Source organism: Callithrix jacchus, chromosome X (genome assembly GCF_049354715.1).
Source record: "Callithrix jacchus isolate 240 chromosome X, calJac240_pri, whole genome shotgun sequence".
Classification (NCBI taxonomy): domain Eukaryota; kingdom Metazoa; phylum Chordata; class Mammalia; order Primates; family Cebidae; genus Callithrix; species Callithrix jacchus.
This window is the reverse complement of record NC_133524.1, coordinates 48,152,022-48,176,760: the sequence shown is the minus strand read 5'-3', so window position 1 is coordinate 48,176,760 and position 24,739 is coordinate 48,152,022. Positions and strand designations below refer to the sequence as shown.

The 24,739-nt window shown below is 50.5% G+C and overlaps 1 protein-coding gene across 4 annotated transcripts; it reads right to left on the bottom strand.

Moving 5' to 3' along the window:
- Nucleotides 1-426: 426 nt before the first annotated feature.
- Nucleotides 427-24,739, bottom strand: UBA1 (ubiquitin like modifier activating enzyme 1). Of its 4 annotated transcripts, none has more exons than XM_035289302.3 (26): nucleotides 24,636-24,739; nucleotides 16,310-16,426; nucleotides 16,133-16,188; nucleotides 15,864-16,032; nucleotides 15,636-15,770; nucleotides 14,570-14,676; nucleotides 14,203-14,293; nucleotides 13,959-14,091; nucleotides 13,314-13,411; nucleotides 13,060-13,206; nucleotides 12,747-12,923; nucleotides 12,514-12,618; nucleotides 12,345-12,425; nucleotides 11,876-12,031; nucleotides 9,549-9,714; nucleotides 9,218-9,414; nucleotides 5,908-5,972; nucleotides 5,475-5,670; nucleotides 4,683-4,757; nucleotides 4,375-4,564; nucleotides 3,114-3,202; nucleotides 2,759-2,851; nucleotides 2,441-2,632; nucleotides 1,121-1,222; nucleotides 914-1,014; nucleotides 427-757 (listed from the first exon to the last, which is right to left on the bottom strand). In XM_035289302.3, exons 2-26 carry the CDS (start codon nucleotides 16,424-16,426, stop codon nucleotides 622-624), a joined length of 3,174 nt encoding a protein of 1,057 aa, XP_035145193.1. In that variant the 5' UTR covers nucleotides 24,636-24,739; the 3' UTR covers nucleotides 427-621. The 4 variants fall into 4 exon arrangements, with proteins under 4 accessions (XP_035145193.1, XP_035145195.1, XP_035145192.1 ...); XM_035289304.3 differs by lacking the exon at nucleotides 24,636-24,739 and adding an exon at nucleotides 23,844-24,135; XM_035289301.3 differs by lacking the exon at nucleotides 24,636-24,739 and adding an exon at nucleotides 21,184-21,375.

Here is a 24,739-nt window from a genome sequence, read left to right as displayed (position 1 = left end):
AGCTGAACTAACACCACAGGCATTCCTGGTGCTGGAAACCATGACCTATATAAAGGCCTGTCCATGGTCTAAGTGCTTTGAGCCAGGTGGGAGGGGATCAGCCATAAGGACATAAGGCATGGTGACCGTGCTGTAGCACCCTGGTCACCATAACTCTCCTCTTCACAGAGCAGTTAGGACACAGAGAAGGCAAGATTTGAACCCAGCTCAAATTAATGGTCGCATGGACCCAAGTACCTGCTCACTATGGCCTCACTGGTGCCTCCATCTCTTCCTAGGCAGAGAGGGCAGGAAGAGGTGGCAATTATATTTTCTTTGCCCAGAAAACTGGCAGGTGTGGTGAGGCTGAGCCCTCTTGAGTTACCATCTGAAACAGATAGCTCCAGAAAGTCCCTCCCTTCCCTGGAACCAGCAGGGGAGGCAATGTGATGGTTATTAATTCTTTATTAGGATTCAGGTTTCAAACAAGGTAGAAGGCATTGGCAAGAGGGATTCAGGTAGGGGGATGATGAATACCAGGCTTGGCTAGCTGGGTCACTGCCAGAAGCCAAATGAGAACCCTGGGCTGGAAGGGGTGTGGAGAGGGGTGGACAAGGGCCGGCCTAGAGGATCAGATGGGGGTCAGCGGATGGTGTATCGGACATAGGGAACCTCAACATCCTCGCCGCTCTCGTCGTTGCAGCACAGCTCAAGCACCAGCGCCCGCACGTGGCGGCCCAGCTTTCGCTTCGACACACGGCTCACAATCTCTGTCATCCTGGGGATAGGGGGTTGGGGGTATAGGGTCAGGAAGGCAGAAAGCAAGAGAGGATGGGCAGGCAAGTGGGGGCAGTGAACCGCACTGTGACAGCTGGACATTGAGGCTCCCCAATCCATACAGGGCCTTCCCCAGCCTGGTTATTGGCCAACTCACGGCTGATCCAACCGTTCCTTGAGCTTGGCGGCTGGCATGAAGAAGGAATAGAGCATGGACACACCCTGGGACAGCATGGTGATCTCTAATTTGTGCTCTGTCTGGAGAAGAAAAGGGAACAGCAGTGTCATGGGGGTGTACAGGCTGGCAAGTCACCTTGCACACCCTGCCCCCTCAGGTTGGGTGAGAGTGAGGAAGAGGCCTTACCTTAAAGTAGTCGAGGAACTGTTTGAGGGTCATCTCCTCACCATTAGGCTGCAGCCCTTGTACCTCAAAGCGATCCCACAGTGTCCACTCTTGGTTATAGTACTGCAGGACAAAGAGGGGAGAATAAGATGAAGACCATCCCAGAGGGTCCAGCCCCCATCTGTCTCCATCCCCCCTCACCCCTACGCAGACATGTTCAGTCAGATCAAAATCCTCTTTTGTTCAAAATCCTCTTGTGGCTCCCATCTCACCCTAAGCACTGAAATTCTGTTTTCTTCTTGTCTCCTACCCTCCTCAATCTCACACTCACTGCAGACTTTGAATTCTTCCAACTTGCCAGGCACACCCCTTTCAAGAGCTGGTCCCTCTGCCTGGAATGTGTCCCCACTCACCAAGCCTGCAGTTTGTCCCCTCACCTCCTCCAAGTCCGATCTCAAATGTCATCTTTTCAGCAAGACCTTTTCTGACCATCCCACACAAAATCTCAAACACATCCCCTTGCCCCCTGGTATTCTCAAGTCTTAGTATTTTTTTTTAAGATGGAGTTTCACTCTTGTTGCCCAGGCTGGAGTGCAATGTCGCGATTTCAGCTCACTGCAACCTCCGCCTCCTGGGTTGAAGTGAATCTCCTGAGAAGTTGGGATTACAGGCACCCACCACCATGCCAGGCTAATTTTTTTTTTTTTGAGGCAGAGTTTCATTCTTTTTGCCCAGGCTAGAGTTGAAGCGATTATCCTGTCTCAGCCTACCGAGTAGCTAGGATTGCAGGCATGCACCACAACACCCGGCTAATTTTGTATTTTTAGCAGAGATGGGGTTTCTCCATGTTGGTCAGGTTGGTCTCGAACCTTGCACCTCAGGTGATCCACCCAGCTTGGCCTCCCAAAGTGCTGGAATTACAGGTGTGAGCCACCGCACCTGACCTCTTTTTATCCTTTTTTAATTCCAAAATCATTTAATAGGTTATTTATATAATCTATTGGAGGAATGTAACTTAGAAAAGTTCCTGCACACAACAGGTACTCAATAAATATTTGAGTGAATTCATGAATGAAGCAAGCAAAGCACTTAAATGTAGAAGTACCCAATAAATTTTGGCTGCCATTATCGTATTACTAATAATCTCCCAGGGCACAATTCAAATATCCCATCTTTTTGCATGTACTCAAACAATGTGATTAATGAATAAATGAAAAAGGGATGCATAAAAAGTGTAGGTACACATAGAAACCCTCACCTGGTAACAGGGTATGATGCAAATAGAACCAGATCTACACAGACACACCTCACCCAAACCCCCCTTCCAATGCAGGCCCCCACCTGGTGACGTGGTGCAGCAAGGGGTTCAGAGAAACCAAAGAAAGGCAGGGCCAAGTTGAGGAAACCATTCTTGTAGGAGTCAAGCTGTCGGTGCCCCTGTACGACCTTGTACAACTCCAGACACACAAGGCCAACCACGGCTGCTGTGGTTGTGGCAATGGCTGGGATGATCTTCCCTGCAATCAGCTTGCTCTGAGAGACAGGAAGGGGCAAAAGCGGGCGGTAATTAAGTACAAGAGCCTCAGGGTCTACAAAGGGGCTGCAGGTGGGAAACTCAAACCTGGAGAAGGGTGAACATCAGGTCTAGATTCCCCTCACCTTATGCCGGTCTGCAGGAGGAATGTCATAGTTTTCTGCCCGGAGGTTGGATGCAGCCACGATGAAATCCATATGAAAGTTGCTGTCATCATCCTGTTATGAGTGGGGAGGGTATGAAGGCAGTGGGGAGAGGAGCCGATAAAGAAAATGTGTATCATCTACTGCAATTGCCTGTTGGACTCTCCCAGATCACAAAGGAATGGCTGGGAACACCTACTCATTCAGAGCCACGTGGCAGGCCCATGATCTGAACCCCCCAAAGGCCTGGGGCTGGCACCAGATACTCCTCCTGTTTTCTCCAGCCCGTCTATGCTTTGTCCATCCTCCTTTCCTGTCCTGGGCCCCCATCCCGTACCTTCTCAAAGTCGATGGGGTACATCTTGAATCCAGGGAGCTTGTCTGGGCTGGGCAGAGTGGCTTTGAGCTCCTCTAGACGGCTGTCATCTGCATGAAGAGAGGAACACTGTCAGCCCTTTAGATCCCAAGCTAAGGTCTGAGGTGGAAATGGGAGCCCAGGGTGGGGCAAAAGGTATTCGGGTAGAAAAAGGATTTGGAAAGGAGAGACATCCTGGGAGAGAAAAGGGACAAGGAGGAGAGGTAGAGGAGAACAGAGTACAGACCTGAAAAACAGAGACTAAGAGCTGAGACTATCAAGAGCAACCTCTAAAGACACTAAGGAACGGAAATGAACATGTTGGAATAAAGTGGAGATGGGCAAATCAAGATGGAAGACGTAAAGATCTTGGGAAGAATGTAGAGCAAGATGGAACATACAGGGAAGAAAAGGGGAGTACAAAAGATATATGGAGGGGAAATTGGGGGAAATGTACAGATATAGATACCGAGGAGAGATATGGGGGGAGATGGAGAAGATACAAAAGGGGGAGAGTAGGGGTATATACAGAGGGCAAGACAGGTGGGAGGAGAAAAATGGAGGAAATATATGAAGGCGATGAGAGATATGGAAGGAAAGATTGAAAGACATACACAGAGGAACATGAAGCAGATATTTCAGAAGGAAGATAGGGACCATGGAAAGGGAAATGGGAAATTTATGGAGAGGAAGACAGGGGAGATATAAGGAAGGTAAATGTAGGGGCGTTACAGAGCTACAGAAGCATTATATACAGAAGGGAAGGGCAATGGAAAAATATGTATAGACGAGGGCTGGGAGGAGGGTGTCAGTAAACTGCAGCCCCAAACTATGGAGGGTGAAGATGCATACAGAGAAACATGGAGGTAGATGTATAGATCAGGGCGGATCTGGAAGGAGACAAGGCAGGAAGGTATCAAGGGAGAGAGACCGCTGGTGGAGATCATACCTCCTAGATGAACAGATTAAGAAACAGAAGAAAAAACAAAACTCAGGGAAATACACAGGGCAAGAATAAAACAGCAAGTTCTCCTGAGTGCAGAGAGTGGGAAGGAAGGAGGGAAATAATCTGCCCCAACCGACCCTCTTCATGTTAAAGGGAGGCTCAAACGAAGGTATGGGTAAACCTCAGGCCTGGGGTCCCAGAGCAGAGCAGAGCCAGGGGTACAGGACTGGTGGGGACGCTGGACTAGGCAGGGGACATGTGGAGGTGACTCCTGGCCAACTGGCCAAACACCCTCACCAACAGAGGCATTGGCGCTCTGCAGCTCCTGGTCAGAAACGTGGATCTTGACGCCAGATTTGGGGGTGAATTCAGGGACCTGCACAGACTGCAGGAGTGTGGCCACAGCAGCTCGGTCCTGAGAGCCTGTCAGCCCATAGGTCTGGGCAAACAGGTTGGCAGCAGCCATCACATAGTCCAGATGCAGGGGCTAGGAGAAGGCAGGGCAGGAAAAGGTGAGCACATAGTCCTTGAGTGGGGAACCGCCACCTCCTTCCCACCTACTCACCCTCCACCTGACCCCAGGAGACCCCAGAGAGGAGACTTACGTTGTTGACATCAAAGGTGAGCGGGTGTGGACAGCGTTTGGGCCCAGACCAGAACGGGGCTCCCGAGCTGGTGAGCTATAAGGGATGAAGAGATTTTTGAGAACAGGACCTGACAGTGAAGGCCTCTCTGACAACCTTGACGCTTCACGTAGGCCCCAGAGGTGCCCCTAACTCACTATCTTGAGTTGGGTACTCGATGGGGGCTGGAGTCAACCACAAATGACCCCAACTGTAGGGTCCCACAAGGTTGAACCAGAGATCAGGCTGAGAGAACAATTACCAATCCCTGGGAAGGCATTTTGTGCTAGATAGCCTATCATTTAACAAATTCTCATGGATTACAGGGCATTGTACTAACTTCATATTAATAAATACCAGTTAATCCTCCCCAAACCCCCCATGAGGTAGATTACTATTATTTCTACTTCACAGATGAGGAAACTGAGGTACAGAGAGAAGTTACGTGATTTGCCTAAGTTCGAGTCTGGATTTGAACCCACATTGATTCCTGTGCTCTTAACCCCAGAATTTCTCCCCCACACTCCCTACAGCCCTGACGGGGAATTAGGTATGACTCAGTCCATACCACAGTCAAGGGAAACAGCGACCAAGCCTCTTGCTCAAAGGAACTAGGGTGGGAAAAAAGCAGGTCAGGCTCAATCACTCTTCTCAGATCCCCATGCCTCAGGGCACCTGCTACAGCTGGACTGAGGACCCACACTGAGAGCCCACAGCAGGCTCCCATTTCAGGGAAACACATTCTGCCAAATGCACCCAACAAATGGGCATTACCTGGTCAGGAGGGAAGTTGTGCAGCAGCTGCCGGATGTTGTTTGAGTACTGGGTGTGCCAGTGGTGGCAGGCCCAGGTCACGCAGTCAGCCCAGGTCTGTGGTCGCTGCAGCACCAGGCTGCGCTGCACAGCCTCCAGCACCTCCAAGGGCTGGGTGCCTGCCAGCCGCAGTGTTCGCTCCACAAACTTGGGGTCTCTATCAGGAATTGAAGAGAGAGGACAGGATTATACCTCAGCCTCAGGAATGGGCTTCAGAGCAATCTTACTTTCTCCGTGGAAAACTAGTCCCGACCCCTAACAGCATGAGGCCCAAGCAGCCACTCATTCATGTGAAAAGTATACCTGGTGCCAAGTGTGTTACTGTGATGAGGAGAGCAGGCGGGATGCCCTGGCTGGTGGAGGGACAGGGCAAGAGGGCACTCAAGTTACTCACGTGAGGTACTGGTTGACGTTTTCTGCTGGCTGCTTGAAGAGGCCTTCAAACTCATCCCGAGCCCACTGCAGACACAGCAAACGGATTACATGTGGCCACAGTTGACAAAATGGGTTTCCGCAGACATTAGAAAGATCATTAGTGAATAAAGCAAGGAGGCGGCACACAGCTGTTCTGCAAGGCTCCCCAGCCTTCCCCACTCCCCCACCTTAATCGAAAAACCAGGCCGGGCGCAGTGGCTCACGCCTGCAATCCTAGCACTTTAGGAAGCTAAGGCGGTGGTTCATCTGAGGTCATGAATTCGAGACCAGCCTGACCAACATGGTGAAACCCTGCCTCTACTAAAAATACAAAACTTAGCTGGGTATGATGGCAGACGCCTGTAATCTCAGCTACTCGGGAGGCTGATGCAGGAGAATTGCTTGAACCTGGGAGGCGGAGGTTGCAGTGAGCTGAGATCACACTACTGCACTCTAGCCTGGGCAACAGAGCAAAACTCCGTCTCAAAAGAAAAAGGCCAGGCCTGGTGGCTCAGGCCTGTAATCCCAGCACTTTGGGAGGCTGAGGTGGGCAGATCATTTGAGGTCAGGAGTCCAAGACCAGCCTGGCCAACATGGTGAAACCCTGTTTCTACTAAAAATACAAAAATTAGCCAGCCGTGGTGGCACATTGCCTGTAATCCCAGCTACTTGGGAGGCTGAGGCAGAATTGCTTGAACCCAAGGGGTGGAATTTGCAGTGAGACTGTGCTACTGCACTCCACCCTGGGCAACAAAGCGAGACTCCACCTCAAAAAAAAAAAAGAAAAAGAAAAACCAATGAACTTTATCTGCGCAGCGGTTACAATAGTGTTATGCACATGTGGAAAACTGTTTTGTTTGAGACAAAGTCTCGTTCTGTCACCCAAGCTGGAATGCAGCAGCACAATCATGGCTCACAGTAGCCTTGACCTCCCAGGCTTAAACAATCCTCCCACCTCAGCCTCCTGAGTAGCTGGGACCACAGGCACATGCCACCACACCTGGCTAATTTTTAAAAATTTATTGTAGAGACAGGGCCGTGCTATATTGCCCAGACTGGTCTTGAACTCCTGGCCTCAAGCAATCCTCACATCTTGGTCTCCTGAATGCTGAGATTAGAGGTGTGAGCCACGCCTAAAAATATATTAAGATCTGTGTACCTCATTCTAGATATGTTATGCCTTCATAAAAAAGAAAAACTTCAGTTAAGTATATCTTACCATAATTTTTAAAAAAGAAAAAGAAAAAACTCAGACCAAACCACAAATGATCCCTATCCAGGCCCCGAGGACTCGGCAGAAAACAAGACAGAGGCCGGACACAGCGGCTCACACATGTAATCCCAGCACTTTTTGAAGCTGAGGCAGGTGGATCACTTGAGCCCAGGAGTTTGCAACCTGTCTGGTCAATATAACAGGAACACACACACACACTTCCCAGGAGTTCAAGGTTGCAGTGAGCTATGAATTGTGCCAACGCACTCTAACCTGAGTGACAGAGTGAGATCCTGTCTCCAAAAATAAAATAGCAAACAAGACAGAGCTTCTGGCCTCTGAGAATTCCTAAGACAGTTTGCAGTCATTAGTGTGGTGGTTTGGAGGGTACAAATGTTAGAAATTCAGGTTTAGATTTCAGCTGTGCGCATATTACCTAGTCTTGTGACTTCAGGCACGCAGGGTAACATCTTTACCTCCATGCCTCATCTCTATAACAGATGTTACAACAGTAATACCTACTTCATGGGGTTGCTAGGAAGAAATGTGCAAATACGTATATATTTAAAGCTTGTTTAAAACAGTGCCAGGCACACAGTAAATGCCAAGTGGTTCACAATAGCCCTGTCAGGTAGATACTACTGTCATTCCCATTTTACAGAGCAGGAATCTGAGGCACAGAGAGGTTAAGTTCAAGGTTACACATGACCTAGTAAGACTGTGGTGGGTGCAAAAATACAAACATATCCACTCGGAACCACAGGGTCAGAAGAGAAAGTGACAGATGGAGCTGGTTTTTTTTTCCTCTTCCCTGTTTTGTTCCCACCCTCATACTCCTACTATTCTAAATGGTTTGGCCTCAAACACTGTACTAAGAATTATTCTGATAGCACAATCGTAATCCCTAGGTCTGTTTCTTGGCCCAGGTGCTAGTCACCTGTGTATTCACTTTGTAAAACTTCAGCTAGATCAAACGTCTCATCTGTGGCCCATATGCGGCCCAAGACGGCTTTGAATGGTGCCCAAAACAAATCTATAAACTTTCTTAAAAACACTATGAGATTTATGCGTGGACCTTTTTTCTTTTGTTTTTTTCAGCTCATCAGCTATCGTTAGTGTTAGTATATTTTATGTGTGGCCTGAGACAATTCTTCCAGTGTGGCCCAGGGAAGCCAAATGATTGGATACCCTCGAGCTAGATGTTAGTTATGTGCACTGTTCTGCAGGTACATATACCATACACACAGAATCATCCTGACAAACCAGCTATTAAACTCATTTTGAGCAACAGCTGGGGAAAACCTGAATATGGACTGAGTATTAGAGACAAATAGATAACTGGAAGAGATAGTAAGAAATTATTGCTAATTTTGTTCAGCATGAAGATGATGTTTTGGTTAGACAGAAGTAGTTCTCAACTGGGAGTGATGTGGCACCTCTGGGGACATCTGGCAATATCTGGAGACATTTTCAGATGTCATGATGGAGGGGGAGTGCTATTGGCATCTAGTGGGCAGAAGTCAGGAATGCCAAGAAACATCTTATAGTGCACAAGGCACCCCCCCCCGCCATGACAAAGAAATATCCAGCCCCAAATGTCAGTAGTGCTGAAGCTCCAACCCTGTTCTATAGGAACATTTCCTCACTTGGCAGAGGCACTGAAATAGTAGGGAGTAAAGGATTATGATGTCTGTGACACATTTAAGCATGAAGAAAAATCTATATAAATCTAAGAAGGAAATGTGGCAAAACATTAAGCATTGTTAAATGTAGGTGAGGAATGGTATTTGAGTATTCATAATATTCTTAATATTTGTTGAAAAATTTTTGAAAAATTTCAACAAAAATTTTTTTCTGTATGCTGAAAAAAATTTTGAAATAAAAGTGAAAAAGTAATGAGTCATTCTAGAAACCTAGGCTGCCTTGTAGGAAGTAAAGGAGGGAGGCTTGGAAAAAAGGCACATTTTACACTTAGGCATGCAACATCTGAAGGCAAGGCAAGGCAAGGGCCTGGGGGCCAAGAGGCAGCGGCCCGGCCAGATGCCTGGCTTCTTTCCCTTCCCCCACAGCTGATCACCTGCAGGGTGTGCTCGATGGCATTAGGGAAGTTCTTCAGGGTACAGATGGGGATGGACTTCTCAGGTGGGTCCTGGCTGGAGCTGTACGACTCTGTCAGGAAGGGGATCACCACCTGCACGTTGCCCTTGGTGCCCAGTGTACCTGACTCTAGCAGTGGCTTCCGGTAGTAAACGCAGCGGCGGTCCATGTACATGCCTGTGGGGAGGACACAGGAAGAGCCAGGAAAGGAACGTCAGGAGAGGACAGGAGGAGAGACATCCCTCTTGGTACATACACACCCAAACACATACAACTTTGCCCCTGACCTCCTCACCCGCCTCTAAACTCACGGGCATCCACGTTGTCCAGGGCATTAGCCACGCCATCTAGGTTCTGGAAAAAATCGTCGTCATAGATGCGCTCCGTGTCAGGACCCACACGGTTCTGGTGGCTTGTCACCCGGATATGTGGATTCATCTGGCGCACAGCTGCAGCGGCAGTGTCAGACTTTAACTTCTAAAGGGTAAGAAAGTACAGTTCCAGAGTGGGGATAGGGTAACAGAGCTCACTTATTTGTGCACCCAACAAACGTCTTTTTTTTTTTTTGAGACAGGGTCTCTCTCCATTACACAGACTGGAGTGCAGTGGCGTGATCATGGCTCAATGCAGCCTCGACTTCTTAGGCTCCAGCGATCCTCCCACCTCGGCCTCCCGAGTAGTTGGACCCACAGGCGCATGCCACCATGCCTGGCTAATATTTTAATTTTTGGTAGAGACAGGGTTTTGTCATATTGCCCAGGGCAGTCTTGAACTCAAAGACCTCAGCCCCACAGAGTTGGGATTACAGGCACGAGCCACTGCACCTGGCCCAAACATCTATAAAGAGCTGTCCACCTAAGACTGATTTACTTAATGCTGGGGAAGACCCAGGCCTTGAGTTAGGAGGTTCCCTGGTTTAGCAGGAGAGATGGTCTGTGACAATGGCACATGGCCAGGACTATGTTGCATATGGTGGGGTTCAGTGGAAAGGGAAGCTGTAGACAGGAATAGACTGGAGACAGTGTGCCAGACACCTGTTCTTTTGTCTAACATTTACTATTTTTTCAGGTAATAGCACCCAGGATTTATGTAGATTCCCCCAACCACCACCAGGATGCTGGCACCCAGACAAGCAGGATCCTTCCAAAGCCCAAGTTGGGCTTGTCCCTTCTCTGCTCAGAATCCTCCCCTGGACCCCACCTCCACTTAGGGTAAAATGAGTTGGTTCCCTGACCTCTCCCACCTCAGAATCTTCGCGTGGACTCTTCTGCAGCAGAGGGCGCTCTAGTCCCTCATATCCTCGAGGTCTTTGCAGAACTCAGACCTTCCTTAACCACTGTCATCATCAATACTACAAACCATCCTCCCTGACTCCCTGACTTCCCTTATCTGGTTTTTGCTGTTTCCTCTGAGGAGCACTCATCACCAACATTAACTCTATACCTCACGATCGTATTGTATCTATTGTTTGCTGTCCATTCCCCTCCCCTCCAAGAATCTTGTTTTATTCCTTGGTATATCCAATACCTAAAACAGCACCTCAATAACTATTTGATGAATAAATGAAAGGGAGAATAAATCCTGGGTAAGCAAAAGTGACATTGTTCCCCACAGGCTTCTCAGAGATCCCTGTATAACCAACTCAGTTTCCATATATGCAAAGAAGTGTAAGCCTAGGAGACTGAAACTGCAACTCTTGAAAATGCTGCTTCCAAGGTTGGCCCTCAGCTGGAGTCTGGGAACCCGGAATTCAGGAAGGTTCCCACCACTCCCTACCTGTTATCAGTGGTTCACTGTGCCTAAACTGTTCATGCAAACAATACAGTTTATGCTGAACACTTTTCCTTTTAGGAGTCTGGACATTTTGCTATGTACCAGGCAGGGGGTGCCTACATAACCAGCCTCAAGTAAAAGCACGGGTGCTAAGTCTAACAAGCCTTCCTGGTTGGCAATATTTCATGTTATACTTTGTTGCTATTACTGTCGTTACTATTGCTACTGGGGAAATAAAGGCCACCTTGTATAACTACCACTGGGAGGAGACTCCTAGAGAGCTGCTCCCACCTCTCCCAGACTTCACCCCACCAGCTTTTTCCCTTTGCTGATTTTGCTCTGTATCCTTTTGCTATAATAAATCATAGCCACGAGCACAACTATATGCTGAATCCTGTTGAATTCTCTCGGTGAACTGAGCTTGAGAGTGGTTCTGAGGACCCCGGACATATCATCTCAACCAGTATGAAGACGAGGTCAAGGCAAAAACAAAAACAAAAAGGGAACAAGAAAAAGGAGGGAGATGGGTGCAGTGGCTCACGCCTATAATCCCAGCCCTTCAGGAGGCCAAGGCGGGTGGATCACAAGGTGAGGAGTTTGAGACCAGCTTGCTCAACATGGAAAAACCCAGTCTCTACTAAAAATACAAAAATTAGCCAGGCTTGGTGGTGCATGCCTGTAATCCCAGCTACTAGGAAGGCTGAGGCAGGAGAATTGCTTGAACCCGGGAGATGGAGGTTGAGGTGAGCCGAGACCATGCCACTGCACTCCAGCCTGGGCAACAAGAGAGAAATTCCATCTCCAAAGGGGAAAAAAAAAAAGGAGAAAAGTGAGATGACAAAGTCCCCACACCCACCGTACTCACCGTGACATCCCAGGGCCGGAAAAGAAACTGTCGGTTCAGATTTGACTTCTCAATGGTGTCCATGTCTGTAATGACGATTTCTCCACCCTCCCCACAGCCCAGCCCAATCATGGCAAAGTTCTTGAGCAGCTCGCAGCCAATGGCCCCTGCACCCACCTAAGAGGCAACCAAAAAGACAGACAGAGGCTGGTCAGGATGATGCAGGCTAGTGTGAAGCTGCCCATCACCCCTTACTCCCCTGAGATGAGGAGAGGGACTAATACCACATCTTCAGGGCCCAGGACTCTAAGAAATGACACACAGTCATGTGAGGAAGGAGGCACCAGAGGAGGAAACAGGGGTGCACTGGGCTTTCCTTCAAGATAAGAATGGCAAAGGCAATGCACCATGGATGGCATGCTGAAGGAAGCCTGAGGGGAGATGGCCAGAGGCCGAGGTGAGGGGAGCAGGCATCCAAGGTACCACTCACCAGGAAGTACTTCTGTTTGCCCAGCTTCTCTTGCAGGTCTGAGCCAAACACTGCCACCTGCCCGTCATAACGGTTCTGGTGCTAAGGAATGCGAAGGGAGCAGAGTTAGAGAGAGGCCTCCCCAGAAATGCCCCCAATGATGCCCTCCACACAAGTCCCACCCACATACCGGAAGGCACTTGTCCTCTGTGAGGGCCTCTCTGTCCTCAGGGAGACACTCAAGGGCATCAAAGTACAGCCACTGCATGATGGGCATAAACTTCCCAGAGCAGGCCTGGAGACGGGAAAGGAGAAAAGGGGTGGTCAGTGGTTAACAGGGCTCTGACACAGATGGAGAGCAACTGATGGAGTCAGGGAGGCACCTGGCCCACCCCAACCCTGCCTCTCCCCACCCATGCTGACCTTCATGACTTCTTGGGCAGCCAGGCCCCCAATGAAGGCATTTATGGGTGCCAGATCCCCAGCAGCGACGTATGCCAGCTTCCGGATAAGGTCTTCGTCCAGGTTCCCTTGTTGCACCGCTGGCAGTGCTCGAGCATTCACAGCCTGTGCTAGGGCCACCAGTTCTGTTGCATCCTCCTGGTGGGCCAGAAAGAACCAAGAGAGGATCTGTCAGGCCACAGTGAGGGGAGGGAGTGTGGACAGGCAGAGAGGCATGGTGGGCCTTCAGTACCAGGCATGTCTGCACTGCTGGCTTGCCTGCCCACCCACCCACCTCATTGCGTGGCCGAGGCGGCCGGCCATGCTGAGCACAGAACTGGTGCAGGGCCTGGAAGCCAATGTGCAGCTGGGCAGGGCGAGAAAACTTGCCGAAATCCGTCATCACAAAGTCGGGTTCTGCCAGTGAGGCCACCAAGGATTTCTGTGGCAGGGGAAGCGGGAGTCCATAAGAACCAGAAGAAGGAATGGAGAACTCGGGAATGCCTAGAACCACCCACCACAGCCCAATGCTCCCATCGACACACTCACAAAGCTAATCTTCTTAGGTACTTTGACCTGACTGACAATGCCTCCACGGATATAATCGGAGAAGTTGGAGGTGTCACAGATGCTAAAGGTGTAGGGACCTACAGACCGCAGGAAGAGAGCTGTCAGTCTACCCATTCTCCCTAAAATCCACAACTCCTGCAAGATAAGGAACCCCCCGCCCCCCACTCAGCTCAGACAACAGGAGCCTTCTCCCCCCACCCCAGGCTCCACTTGGACTTCAGAAACTCTCTCTCCTGTGCCCCAGACCCAGCTCAGACTCCGTGAGACCCTGTGACCCTGGCTCTAAGTCTACATGGGAAGACCTTCTCTGCTCCTCATCCAAATCAGCTCACACTCAAGTAGATTCTCTGATCTGCCCTGTTCAAACACCAGAGACCTTTCCCCGCTCAGCTCGGATACCAGGCATACATTACTCCCAGGAATAGTTCGAACACAGCGCCTCTCCCCCACGCCCACCAGCTCTTGTTGGACCCCCCCGGGATTGTCTGTAGTTCATCTCAAACACCAGGATGTGTCTCCCCTTACTCCAAACCCAGGGCCGTATTTTCTCCCTTCAACTCCCTGGCCAGAACCTAGGAACCTATCTCCTACCTCCCCTCTGCTTCCCTCACGGTCCCAGCTCACCCAGGACTTTGATCTCCATGGGCTGATTTCCGTTGAGTTCAACCATGCCCTGTACTTCTGAAAAGGAGACAAAGTCTCCACTCTCAAACCCATGTCGGGCCTCATCCAGGCAGGTAACTACACCGGGGTTGTCCTGGTTAAAGGAAAAGTGAGTCTCAGAAACAGGCCCAGGGTACCAAGAGCAGACAGGAAGGACTACCACAGCCCACCTGTCTGCCAGGAACCACAGGGCTGATCTCCTTACCTTGGTAACCATAGAAACCATAGCACTGAGTGGCTGCTCCCCATTGGAATCTGTGAGGATCATTTCCTCCCCAAAGTCACAGAAGAGCTGCCTGTAGAGGGAGGCAATAGGCTGGTACCCGACTCCCACACACATACAGGCCCCACAGGTCCCTCAAAATAGTAGTGAAAACTTGCTGAGCAAACTCAGCCTATCGCTGCTGGGATGTAAGACGGTACTTGGGCCACATGGGTAGAGATGAACACACAGAACCCAAAACCTGGGTACCTGTGAAGGGATGAGGGCAGGGAGAGCCTGGGGGTCTTGGCCTGAGCCTGGTAGGAGTTAGGGGAAAAGGCAACAGAGAGGGGTGCAGGCCAGCACTCACCCAAATAGGCCCCGCGTGTCTGCCACCACCAGCTTGATGCCACGGCTGTGACAGAACTCACCCACTCGCAGCTGGTCCTCCAGGGGGGTGTTGGTGAGGACCACCACCTGTGGAGAGATGGAGGCTCAGGCCCAGCATTGGGGTGAAGGGGAGAAAATGGTGGAGGGCTGGTGTGGAGGACTCAGGCAGTCCTCATGGCAGACATATCCAGGCTTTGCTGAGTCAGTCTCTTTCACAAAAACACAGCACCTACTGTGCATCAGACACTGTGGGGGTCAAAAATGAATCTCTGGACTATACCAGAAAAGGTGAAGAGGTAGCTGGGAGGATGGCTTTTGGAAGAGGTGACTCATTATCTGACAAACACCCACTGCTGTCTGCCTACAGGAGCCTGCCATGCCCTGTGAGACACTGGAGTAAAACTCTGTCTCCAGCCAAAGTCTGAGCTCACTCCTACCACACCCACCTGCTTCCAATTCTCAAGACAACGCCTGCTCCGCCATGATCTTTGGGATTTTGCTCTCTGCCTGAATGTCCATCCTTACCCACCCGGGTGAGCTCCTACTCCTCCATCAGGATTTAGCTGCAGTGCCCTGGCAACCTGGGATCCCTGAGGGCCGACTCTCAGCTCTCAGAGTACCTCTTTCTGGCCTGGACTTTTTAATTAACAAACACCCATCCAGTCCTTATCATGTTCCAGCTACAATTCCACGTGCTTAACCCTTACAAATAGTCCATGAAGCCAGTGCTACTACTACACACTGACCACAAACAGGAAAACTAAGGTACAGGAGATGAAGCAACGTGCTTGAAGTCACACTAGCAGAGCTGGAGACCCACCGTAAGTCAGTCTAGCTCCAGAGTCTGTGCCCACAACCACTATGCTGTACCATTTGAAAAGGCAGGGAGGGCCAGGAGCTAAATGCTGCTGCCTGCATCCTCTAGTCCCCCAGCACAAAACCTGACATTCAGGCTGACCCATTAAATCAATATTGAACACTACTGAATAAACGAGAAATGGGCTCTAAGAGAAATGGGCAGAAGGCTGGGTGGTACCCCAAGATACCTGGAAGCCACTAAGGAAGTCCTCAACGAGAGGTCCAGTGTAGGCAGTGACAGGCACGTAGCTGTTGAGCTCAGCAAGGTGGGGCTGTGATACCTCAGCCCGGTTTTTACCGATGTCCTCCTCTCGCAGGTAGAACTATAAGGGGATGCAGTAGGGGAAAAGGTGAAATGGCTGTGGCGCCGGGAAGGGTGCTGCCTCGGGGAGGAGAAAGAGGTGGGGAAGAGGTACCTGGGAGGAAAGATCAGCCCACTGGGCAGTGCCCTGGTCATGTAGGGTGACAGCCTTGACCCCACCAAGGATGATGTTCTTAGCGATCTCCACGCCCAGGCCTCGAAGGCCTGATACCAGGACACTGGATGTCTGGAGCCGCTTCATTGCCTCATGGCCCAACACATACCTGCCAGGTTAGGGGGTACTCCAGGTTAGGGCCTGCCCCACCCACACCTATCCTCTCAATTTCCCATTCCACCCCTCAGCCCAGGCTTGGCCCTACTTACAGCTGCCGGGAGTACAGGCCCTCATCTATGTCTGCTTCACCGTTCTTGGCCATTCCCTAGGGACAGAGGGAAGAACAAGTTCAGGGAGACACACAGGAGTGGAACACGGATAGACAGTGATACAAGACTTTCCCACCCACCACCTTGCCTGCCAGTCTCCAGGGAGAGGACACTCACGTTGGTTGGCACCGAGGGCACTTCGGACAACACGGACTGGGCAGGGGAGCAGTTAGAACCCGGCTTTGGATCAGGCCCAGACACGCGACGTTTCTTGGACAGCGGCGAGCTGGACATCTGGAAGGGAAAAGGAAGGTCAGAGGTGAGCCTGGGGCACGTGGCTACTGTTTTTCTGTTAGCAGCAACTGTGGGGGAAAGGAAGACTTAAGTATTATTACCCCCATCTTACAGAAAAGAGGGGACAGACACAGAAAGGTGAGGACTTGCCCAGGGTAACACAGCTGTCAGAGCTAAGATCTAAACCCAGGTGGTCTGACTTGCAAATCCACACTGCTGACCACTAAGCCATTTGCTTCTTCCCAGCCAAGGATAATGAGGGAGAGACTCCAATCCTGGAGTGAAAGGAATTGACAAGAATGCACTTGTACAGAGAGGTCAGAGGAAGTGGATTCAGGACAGACCTGGCTTCAAATCTTGCCTGCCACTCATTAACAGTAATAATTAACCCCCATGGGCCTCAGTTTTCTCACCTATAAAACAGGGGTGATAATACCACTTACCTTCCCCATGGGTTTGTCGAGATAATAAATAACACAGAGCATAGAGCCTGGCACAGAGTAGGCAGCCAATAATAAGCAGGCATTCTCCTCTCCCTTAATCCCAGTGATGGCGGGGGAAGGGAGAGTGCAGGAGGGAAGCGCCAGGCTTGGACATCCATCAGGGTGGCACGATGGCAGGAGCAGTAACTTGCTGAGAACCCAGTCCCCAGACTGGCTCAGGGTGGAAAGTTTTATACAGCCCAACCCTGCCCCAACTTTGGGAGGGGAAAACTGACACAGACCAATACAAGAGGTTGCAGAAAGAGAAAACAAACACGTCCCAAGCCTCATCTGCATGCGGAGTCCCTTAAACAGGTTAACTACAATGATCAATGAGTATTAGATTTATTAGGAGTCCTCCCTGTGTCAGATGCCATAGTAAGCACTTCTCTAAGCCTTGTGTCACTCTGTCCTCAGGGTACTCCTGTGGGGCTTGGACTGCTATTAATACTATCCCCCACAACTTAAAGTGAAGGGAAAAAAATTCACTCAGGGACGTTCAGTGACCAAAATTCCCACACCGTAGCTAAGCTGGGACCAGACCAAGATCTGCTGACTCTGAAGCCCAAGCTGCTTCCTTGTGTTATCACGTTTCATCCCCTCCATGACCCTGACCCAGCAAGGCAGAGTTTAGCGTCCTTGCCGGACAAAAGAGAAAACGTGAGCTCACGAGGTCAAGTAACTTGCCCAGGGTCACCTGCTAGGTCCCAGAGACAGAACAATACAGCCTGCTGTGGAAGTGAAATCTAGTGGTGGGGGTGACTGTATCCAGATGCTACAGTTGGTATGTCACTTCCCCTCACTCCTAGTGCTCCTCTAGCCACCGAGTCTTCTGTTCACATAGGTCCTCCTACACTGAGACTTTTATGACACTAAGTATCCCAAGTACCTAAAATTCCATCTTGGCACCTGTCACTAGCACCAACCACAATGACAAGAGCTCCCTACTATCTACCAAGAGCATACTGCATGTCAATCAAAGAGGAAAGGGCTTTGTCTAATCTTAACAATCCCCATGACCCAGATAACCCTATGCCCAAATCACAAATGACAAAACAAAGGCTCAGAGAACCCCACTGACTCGTCCAGAGGCATGTAGCTGGTGGGGGACTGTATGCTGATTGCCCCTGGGCTCAGGGCCTAATCCAGAGGGCTAAGGAATGGGAGATGAGGGGAGGCAGGAGGCTGGCTGGAGCCCCTGAAATAGCCAGCTGAATTGCTGGGAATGCTAAGAGCCAACCTGAGTAGCAAGAAGCTTGGCAAGTTAGTTAGTTAGAGACAAAGGTGAACTATATTCTCCATTTACTGACTCTGACCTGGGGTAGGGGACTCATTTTCTCCAAAAAGCTGGGGCAAACGAAACTGTCTTCAAGGAGCTGCTGGCAGGGTTAAAGAAGCCAAGGTCTGTGGTCAGAACTCACTGACCTGAGGATGTGAGTTCCTCCCTGGGCACCTGTAGTAGCCTCCATTGTTTAGTTATCTCCTTGCCTTGTCATTGGTCAGTTTGCTTGGGACACACCATCTCCTCACTCCATAAATCAGAGATGACCCAAGGCTACAGAGCACTTTAATATCTGGACATTTCACCTCTGCACCCCTAGTTCAGGCAGCAAGGGGCTAAGTTTCAGATGACTGTTCAAGTGGACTTCCAACTGCAAAGGTTTGGAACAGCCCTGTCTCAAGGCAAGCAGGAGTCTGGGACAGAAACTCTGGAGAGGAGCTAAAGATCCCCCACCCCCAGCAGAAAAACAATCTACACCCTTCCTCCCTCAACATTTGCTGAGGCCCCCATCATAACATACATACTGCGAACTGTTTGACAAAGCTGAACTGTGGCTTTGTTTCTAAACACACTTGAGTCTCCAAACTGAAGATTTTCAAGCTTCTATTCCCAAACCAGAGAGTTGGAGGGAGGAGTCTTAGAGGTGTGAGGGGAGGCAGGTTAGCAGGATGGAGAAGAAGCTAGGGCATAGAGGAGGGGGCTGGGGCATGTCAAGCTTTCCGGGAGGAGTTAACTGAGAAGTCCTTGGGAATGTGAGAGGAGAATCAGGAAGTGGCTGTGTAAGTGCAAGGAGGCTCTGAGACAAATGGGAAAGGAGATCTTAGAAGTCCTGGGAGGGAAAGGACTGGGTCAGGGTGTTAGGAAAAACACTCAAATCCAGATCTCTAGAAAAGGATCTTTTGAAGGGCTGAAAAATTGCAATGGAGGCCCCCAGAGGCTGCAAGGAGGTAGGAGGACAGTTGCCGGGCCCCATGGAAGCTGCAAAGGGAATGGCTGGGGGATTCTAGAGTCTGAGGAGGCAACAGGAAGATGTTGGGGTCTAGGGGGAGGGGTAGTCTCCATCAGGAGGAGGTCGAGGCTCTGGAGACAGATGCTGGTAGCAGAGAGACATCTTTAACTAAAAATAATAGGGACATGCAAGAGGAGAGATGGATCTGACATTCCTACTACAGAGTCCCACGAGGCTGTGAGGGTGGCTGGTGAGGGGCTGAGAGACAGGTTTCTAATGGAACACAAAGGCCCTGTGTGCATCTCTGACTGGACATGCTAGGTATCACAGCTGCTCTGAGTGGGTGGATAAGGGAAGCTGAGCCCAGACAGCTCAGGCCTTTAAAAGATTAGTAAGCAAACACTGGCTAGGTCCCCAAATGGGGTTGGGTTTTTCTGACCAATTATGTAGGACCCCATGGAGGTGCTGAAGGTAGATGCTGAAAAGGGGGTTTTCTACTGCGGCGGAAAACAAGAGGGCCATAGCTGGGCACAGTGGCTCATGCCTGTAATCCCAGCACTTTGGAAGGCCAAGAGCGAGTGGATCACCTGAGGACAGTAGTTCGAGAGCAGCCTGGGCAACATGGTGAAACCCCGTCTCTACTAAAAATACAAAAAATTAGCTGGGCGCGGTGGCGCATGCCTGTAATTCCAGCTACTTGGGAGGCTGAGACAGGAGAACTGCTTGAACCTGGGAGGTGGAGGCTGCAGTAAGCCGAGATGGCACCACTGCACTCCCGCCTGGGTGACACAGTGAACAACTCCATCTCAAAAAAAAAGAAAAAAAGAAAAAGAGGGCCTGTGGGGGAAAGGGACATCTGACAATGATCCTGGGGTCCAAGGAGGCTGAAAGCAGAAGCCGAAGCCCCTGACTGCAGATGTTAGGGACCTTGAAAAGATCTGAGGGCAGATTCTGAGGCCTGATGTGAGGATAAGGAATCTGTGAAAAAAGAGCTAGAACCCAGGTTGACTTTTGAAGGCAGAGACTGGGTCTAGGGTGGGGTTGGGGAGGCGAGTCTCCGACGGAAGGGGCTAGAAGCCAACCGGGTCTGCAAGAGCAGATGCTCGCAAGGGCTATTTGATGGAGGATTATGCATCCAAACAGTTCCTCCCTGGTATCTGGTTCCCTGGAAGGCTCTGGAGGTTAAAAGTGTCCGATGGGGAAGATGCTGAGGCCTCTCAGGAGTAGTTTCTGAATCCTGGGAGTATGAAAAAGGAGAAATTCCATAAAAGTAGAGAAAGTGTCTAAGAATAGAGTCTAGGAATTGAAGGAGTCTCTCAAGGCAGATGCTAAGAGGGGTCTCTGAGTAGAAATACTGGGCAGAGGCACTAGGACCAGGGAGGGGTTAGGAGATCTGAGGTGTGGCAAAGGGGGGTCCCCAACACAAAGGCCAGGCCCAAATGGCTTTTCACAGGGTCTAGTCCCCCTGGAAGCTCTGAGCGCAGCTAGCATGTGTCTGGGATGGGGGGGGTCTGAAGGAAAATGCTAAAGAGGGTTCTCTTACAGAGATAAAGGGCCTATGGACCCCTTCGAGGTCTAGCCCATCTTGGAAGCCTTGAGGACAAATACTGAGAAGCTAGGAGGTGTCTCAAAGGAGATTCTGGGGAAGGTCTTTAATGGCATTCAATGGCGAGGAGCTTTGGTCAGCAATGCTGATTCCCGTAAATCTCTATTGGAGACTAGGTAGAGTTCTGATCTGATACATAAGGTTCGGGACGGGATCGGGTCCCAGACTAGTGATGTTGGGCCTGAGTCTCTAAAAGCACATCCTGGGGTCCGAACCCAAGGTCAGATTTTGGAACCAGAGGGAGCCGGGGTAGTGCTGGCCGGAGAAAATCGGCCCCGCCCCAGGATCAGCTCCCCCTCCCTACTCTGCTGATTCCTGGTGCCGGAGTCACCGCGGCCCGCCCCGACAGCAGCCTGGCTCAGCGCTGGCTCAGGCCCCTCCAGTGCCTCCCCGAAACCCTTGCCGCGGGCGAGGCGCAGTGAAAGACCGAATTTTTACCAATGCCGGTTCCCCGGGTCGCGCCGCCGCCAACTCCTCAAGGAGCCGAAGCCAAGCCCGGCTGCCACCCTCCTCCTCCTCCTCCCCGCCGCCTGGGCCGCCTACGATCGCCGCTGCCGCCTTCTCCTCCCCCGGCCGTGGTAGTTGTGGTTGTCCCCGCCACCTCCTCCAGCAGAGCCGCGGACACAAGATGGCGTCCGCTGAGCCTGGGGCCGGAACAAAACCTTGGGCCCCACCCCCAGAAACCCGGATGCAAGCGGGCCTCGCCTACTCATGAATCATGCATAAAGTTCCCAGCCCGGTTGCGATTCCTACGGTTAGAAGTGGAACAGCACCACCTGGTGGCCATTGTGGCAGTAACAAAGAAAACAGGTAAAACAGAGGCCAAGCCCTACGGTATGTGAATAATGAATGAATTGTTGCAGCCAGGCTGTCACGGAAGCGAAGAAAAACCATTAAGGCCACGCTTCCTAATTATAAGTTATGCATGAAGTTGGATGATTGGTAGACTATCAACCAGCAACCAGAAAGCAGATGCTAGAACATGGAAGCCACACACCCCCATTCATGAATAATAATGTTCTTTCAGCGGCCCGGAAGCCAAGGAGACCAAGGCCACAACTTATTAATGAATAATGCATGAGGTCCAGTGGGTTGGAATAAAAGGGGCATGCCCGCCTATTGCTGCATCTAATACACTGTAAGCGCGGAAATGGGGCTACTGCAGGGAAAACACACTCTCCCAGGTCCTGAATAATGAATTATGCTGCTGCAGTAGCTCAACCTAGAAACTCAGAGAGGTCAAGAAAGGTCCCACCCAATTATGAATTGTGCATAAGGCAAAGAAACACTCAAGAATGCCCTGCCCAGCAAATAGGGATTATGATGCTGTAGCCAATGCAGTGACCACGCCTTCCTGTTCATGAATAATGAAAGAGAGGCCGGGCGCGGTGGCTCACGCCTATAATCCCAGCACTTTGGGAGGCTGAGGCAGGTGGATCACGAGGTCAAGAGTGTGGATCACGAGGTCAAGAGATCGAGACCATCCTGGTCAACGTGGTGAAACCCCGTCTCTATTAAAAATACAAAAAAATTAGCTGGGCATGGTGGCGTGTGCCTGTAATCCCAGCTACTCAGGAGGCTGAGGCAGGAGAATTGCCTGAACCCAGGAGGCGGAGGTTGCGGTGAGCCAAGATCGCGCCATTGCACTCCAGCCTGGGTAACAAGAGCAAAACTCCGTCCCAAAAATAAATAAATAAATAAATAAATAAAATAACGAAAGATAACGCTGCAGCGCCACCAAGAAACCCAGGGGGAATGTACTCCCTGCCCCCGCCTCCCCTCCACATGCCTCCCCCGATTCTCCCCCTTAGGAACCAGGGCTGTCTTGGTCCAATCAAACCTTAACTCACTACATGTATTTGGCAGGTGCCTCAGTTTCCACAACTGTAAAATGAGGACAGTAATAGAGCCCATCCACCTCCCAAAGATGCGTTATTATGAAAATCAGATCACGCCTGTAATCCCAGCACTTTGGGAGGCTGAGGCAGGTGGATCACCTGAGGTCAAAAGTTCGAGACCAGCCTGGCCAACATGGCGAAACCCCGTCTCTACTAAAAATACAAAAATTAGCTGGGCTTGGTAGTGGGCACCTACAGCTGAGATTACAATCTCAGCTACTCCGGAGGCTGAGACAGGAGAATCGCTTGAACCCAGGAGGCAGAGGTTGCAGTGAGACGAGATGCCATTGCACTCCAGCCTGGGCAACAAGAGTGAAACTCCATCTCAAAAAAAGAAAATCAGAGAATATGAATTACGGGATGAGCCTTAGAACAGTGCTGGCACAAGGCACTGTTAAAATTGTTTTAATATTATATATTAATATAAAGGTAATATGTTGAGATATGTAAATATATATTTACATTAATATAAAATTAGTTGTGAGTGAAGGCATACCAAACCACTAGAGAAACCCCCAACTTGGGCCACTGTTTCCCCATCCATAAAATAGGAATAACAACAGCAACTTACCTACTGATGGAATTTAAATGAAGAAATATGTACAAAGGGTTTAGACCAGTGCTTGGCACATACTAAATGTTATATTAGTAGTAGTACTATTAAATGGCGGCGGGGGTAGGGTGGGGAGACATGATGGCATCTGGTTAAAACTACAGATTGTGGAACTACACCCCGGTTTGAATCCAGGCCCACCCATTCACTAATTGTGTGATCTTAGGCAAACTACTTAGCCTTTCTGTGTCCCAGTTTCCTTATCTATAAAGTGGGGTAATAATAACCTACCTCCTAGGACTGTCGTGAAGATGAAATGTGCTAAGTGGCTAAATGAGTGTAAGCTATCTCATCATTATCTTCATACCCATTATTCAGGCTCACAGAACTATTTGCCAAAGATCACACAACTGGAAACGATCGATGGGATTTGAATCCAGAGCCTCGGTTGATTATCTAGGACTACCGGACTATAAGAAACGAACGTAGGAGGCCTCATCCCTTCGATAGACGCCAAGTTTTAACCCTGGTACCTGTAAGGGAAGGCTAACCACAGATCATGAAGATGAAGCTGCAAAAGCCATGCTCCGCGTGAATTAAGCACTGAGCCCCTAGAAAAATCACAGAAAATTCAAGGCGCTACTTACTTTTGCGAATTATCAATGAACTCTAGTTTGCGCGGCAGACTTCAGAACGCCCCTTCAGCACGCTGATCCGCCCCTCGTGAATAACTCACAAACAATTACCTTTAGCGGACTAGGTGTGTAAGAGGCAAAAAACGGCCTCCCACCACAGCCCCACCTCCTTATGAATAATGAATAAAGCCGCCACCAACAGAGGCCGGGTGGCGCCGCGTCCGCCCAGGAAGAGCGGGGCTCCGGCGTCCCTTCCCCAGCCTGAGCTGGGAGGCCCCTCTCCCTTAGAAACTTGTGGGCCCCCGACGTGTCCAGCCTGGCAGTCCTGAGTCTCAAACGACGGGAGGACCTCATCACAGAACCAGAGGTCACAAAGGCCTGACACCTCCACAATGCCACGTCGGTCCCGATTGTTCGCACTGTCACCAGCACCCCGTCCTGAAATAAGCCCTCCTCCGGTCCCGCCTTGACTTTAGTAACCTCAAACTTTACTTCTCCCCTTGAAGAATAACCCAAATCCTGCTCCATAGACAAGGGTGCCCATACACGGACCCTGAGAATCTCCCCAAAGCCCTGCAAACCCTGCCTCCGAGGGGTGCTCTCCCAAACAGACTCCCAAATCCCACCCCGGAGTCCCCAAAGGGCACCCCCTAAGGGTCTCCTCAAAAGCAGACGCCCCCTAAATATCACACCAGGCCCAGAGGCTCCAAATACGCCCATTAGGGGATCCCCGAAGTTGGAATTAGGGAAGCACCCTCCTCCAAATGCTGTCCAGACACTTGGGGGCACAGTGCTCCAGCTTACCACCTGCGCCGGGCGGAAGCCTCGCCTTCCTGCCGAAGATGAGCTGAAGCCACGGGGCAACGGAAGAGCAAACCACCTCCGTCGTACAAGAGAAGCCAGAGTTT

Coding starts and splice junctions, on each gene's coding strand:
- UBA1 (XM_035289302.3), bottom strand. CDS start 16,426: ATGTCCAGCTCGCCGCTGTCCAAGAAACGTCGCGTGTCTGGGCCTGAT. Junction 16,189..16,309: donor TGCCCTCGGTGCCAACCAAC/GTGAGTGTCCTC, acceptor CTCTGTCCCTAG/GGAATGGCCAAGAACGGTGA. Junction 13,207..13,313: donor TACCTAAGAAGATTAGCTTT/GTGAGTGTGTCG, acceptor CCCCTGCCACAG/AAATCCTTGGTGGCCTCACT.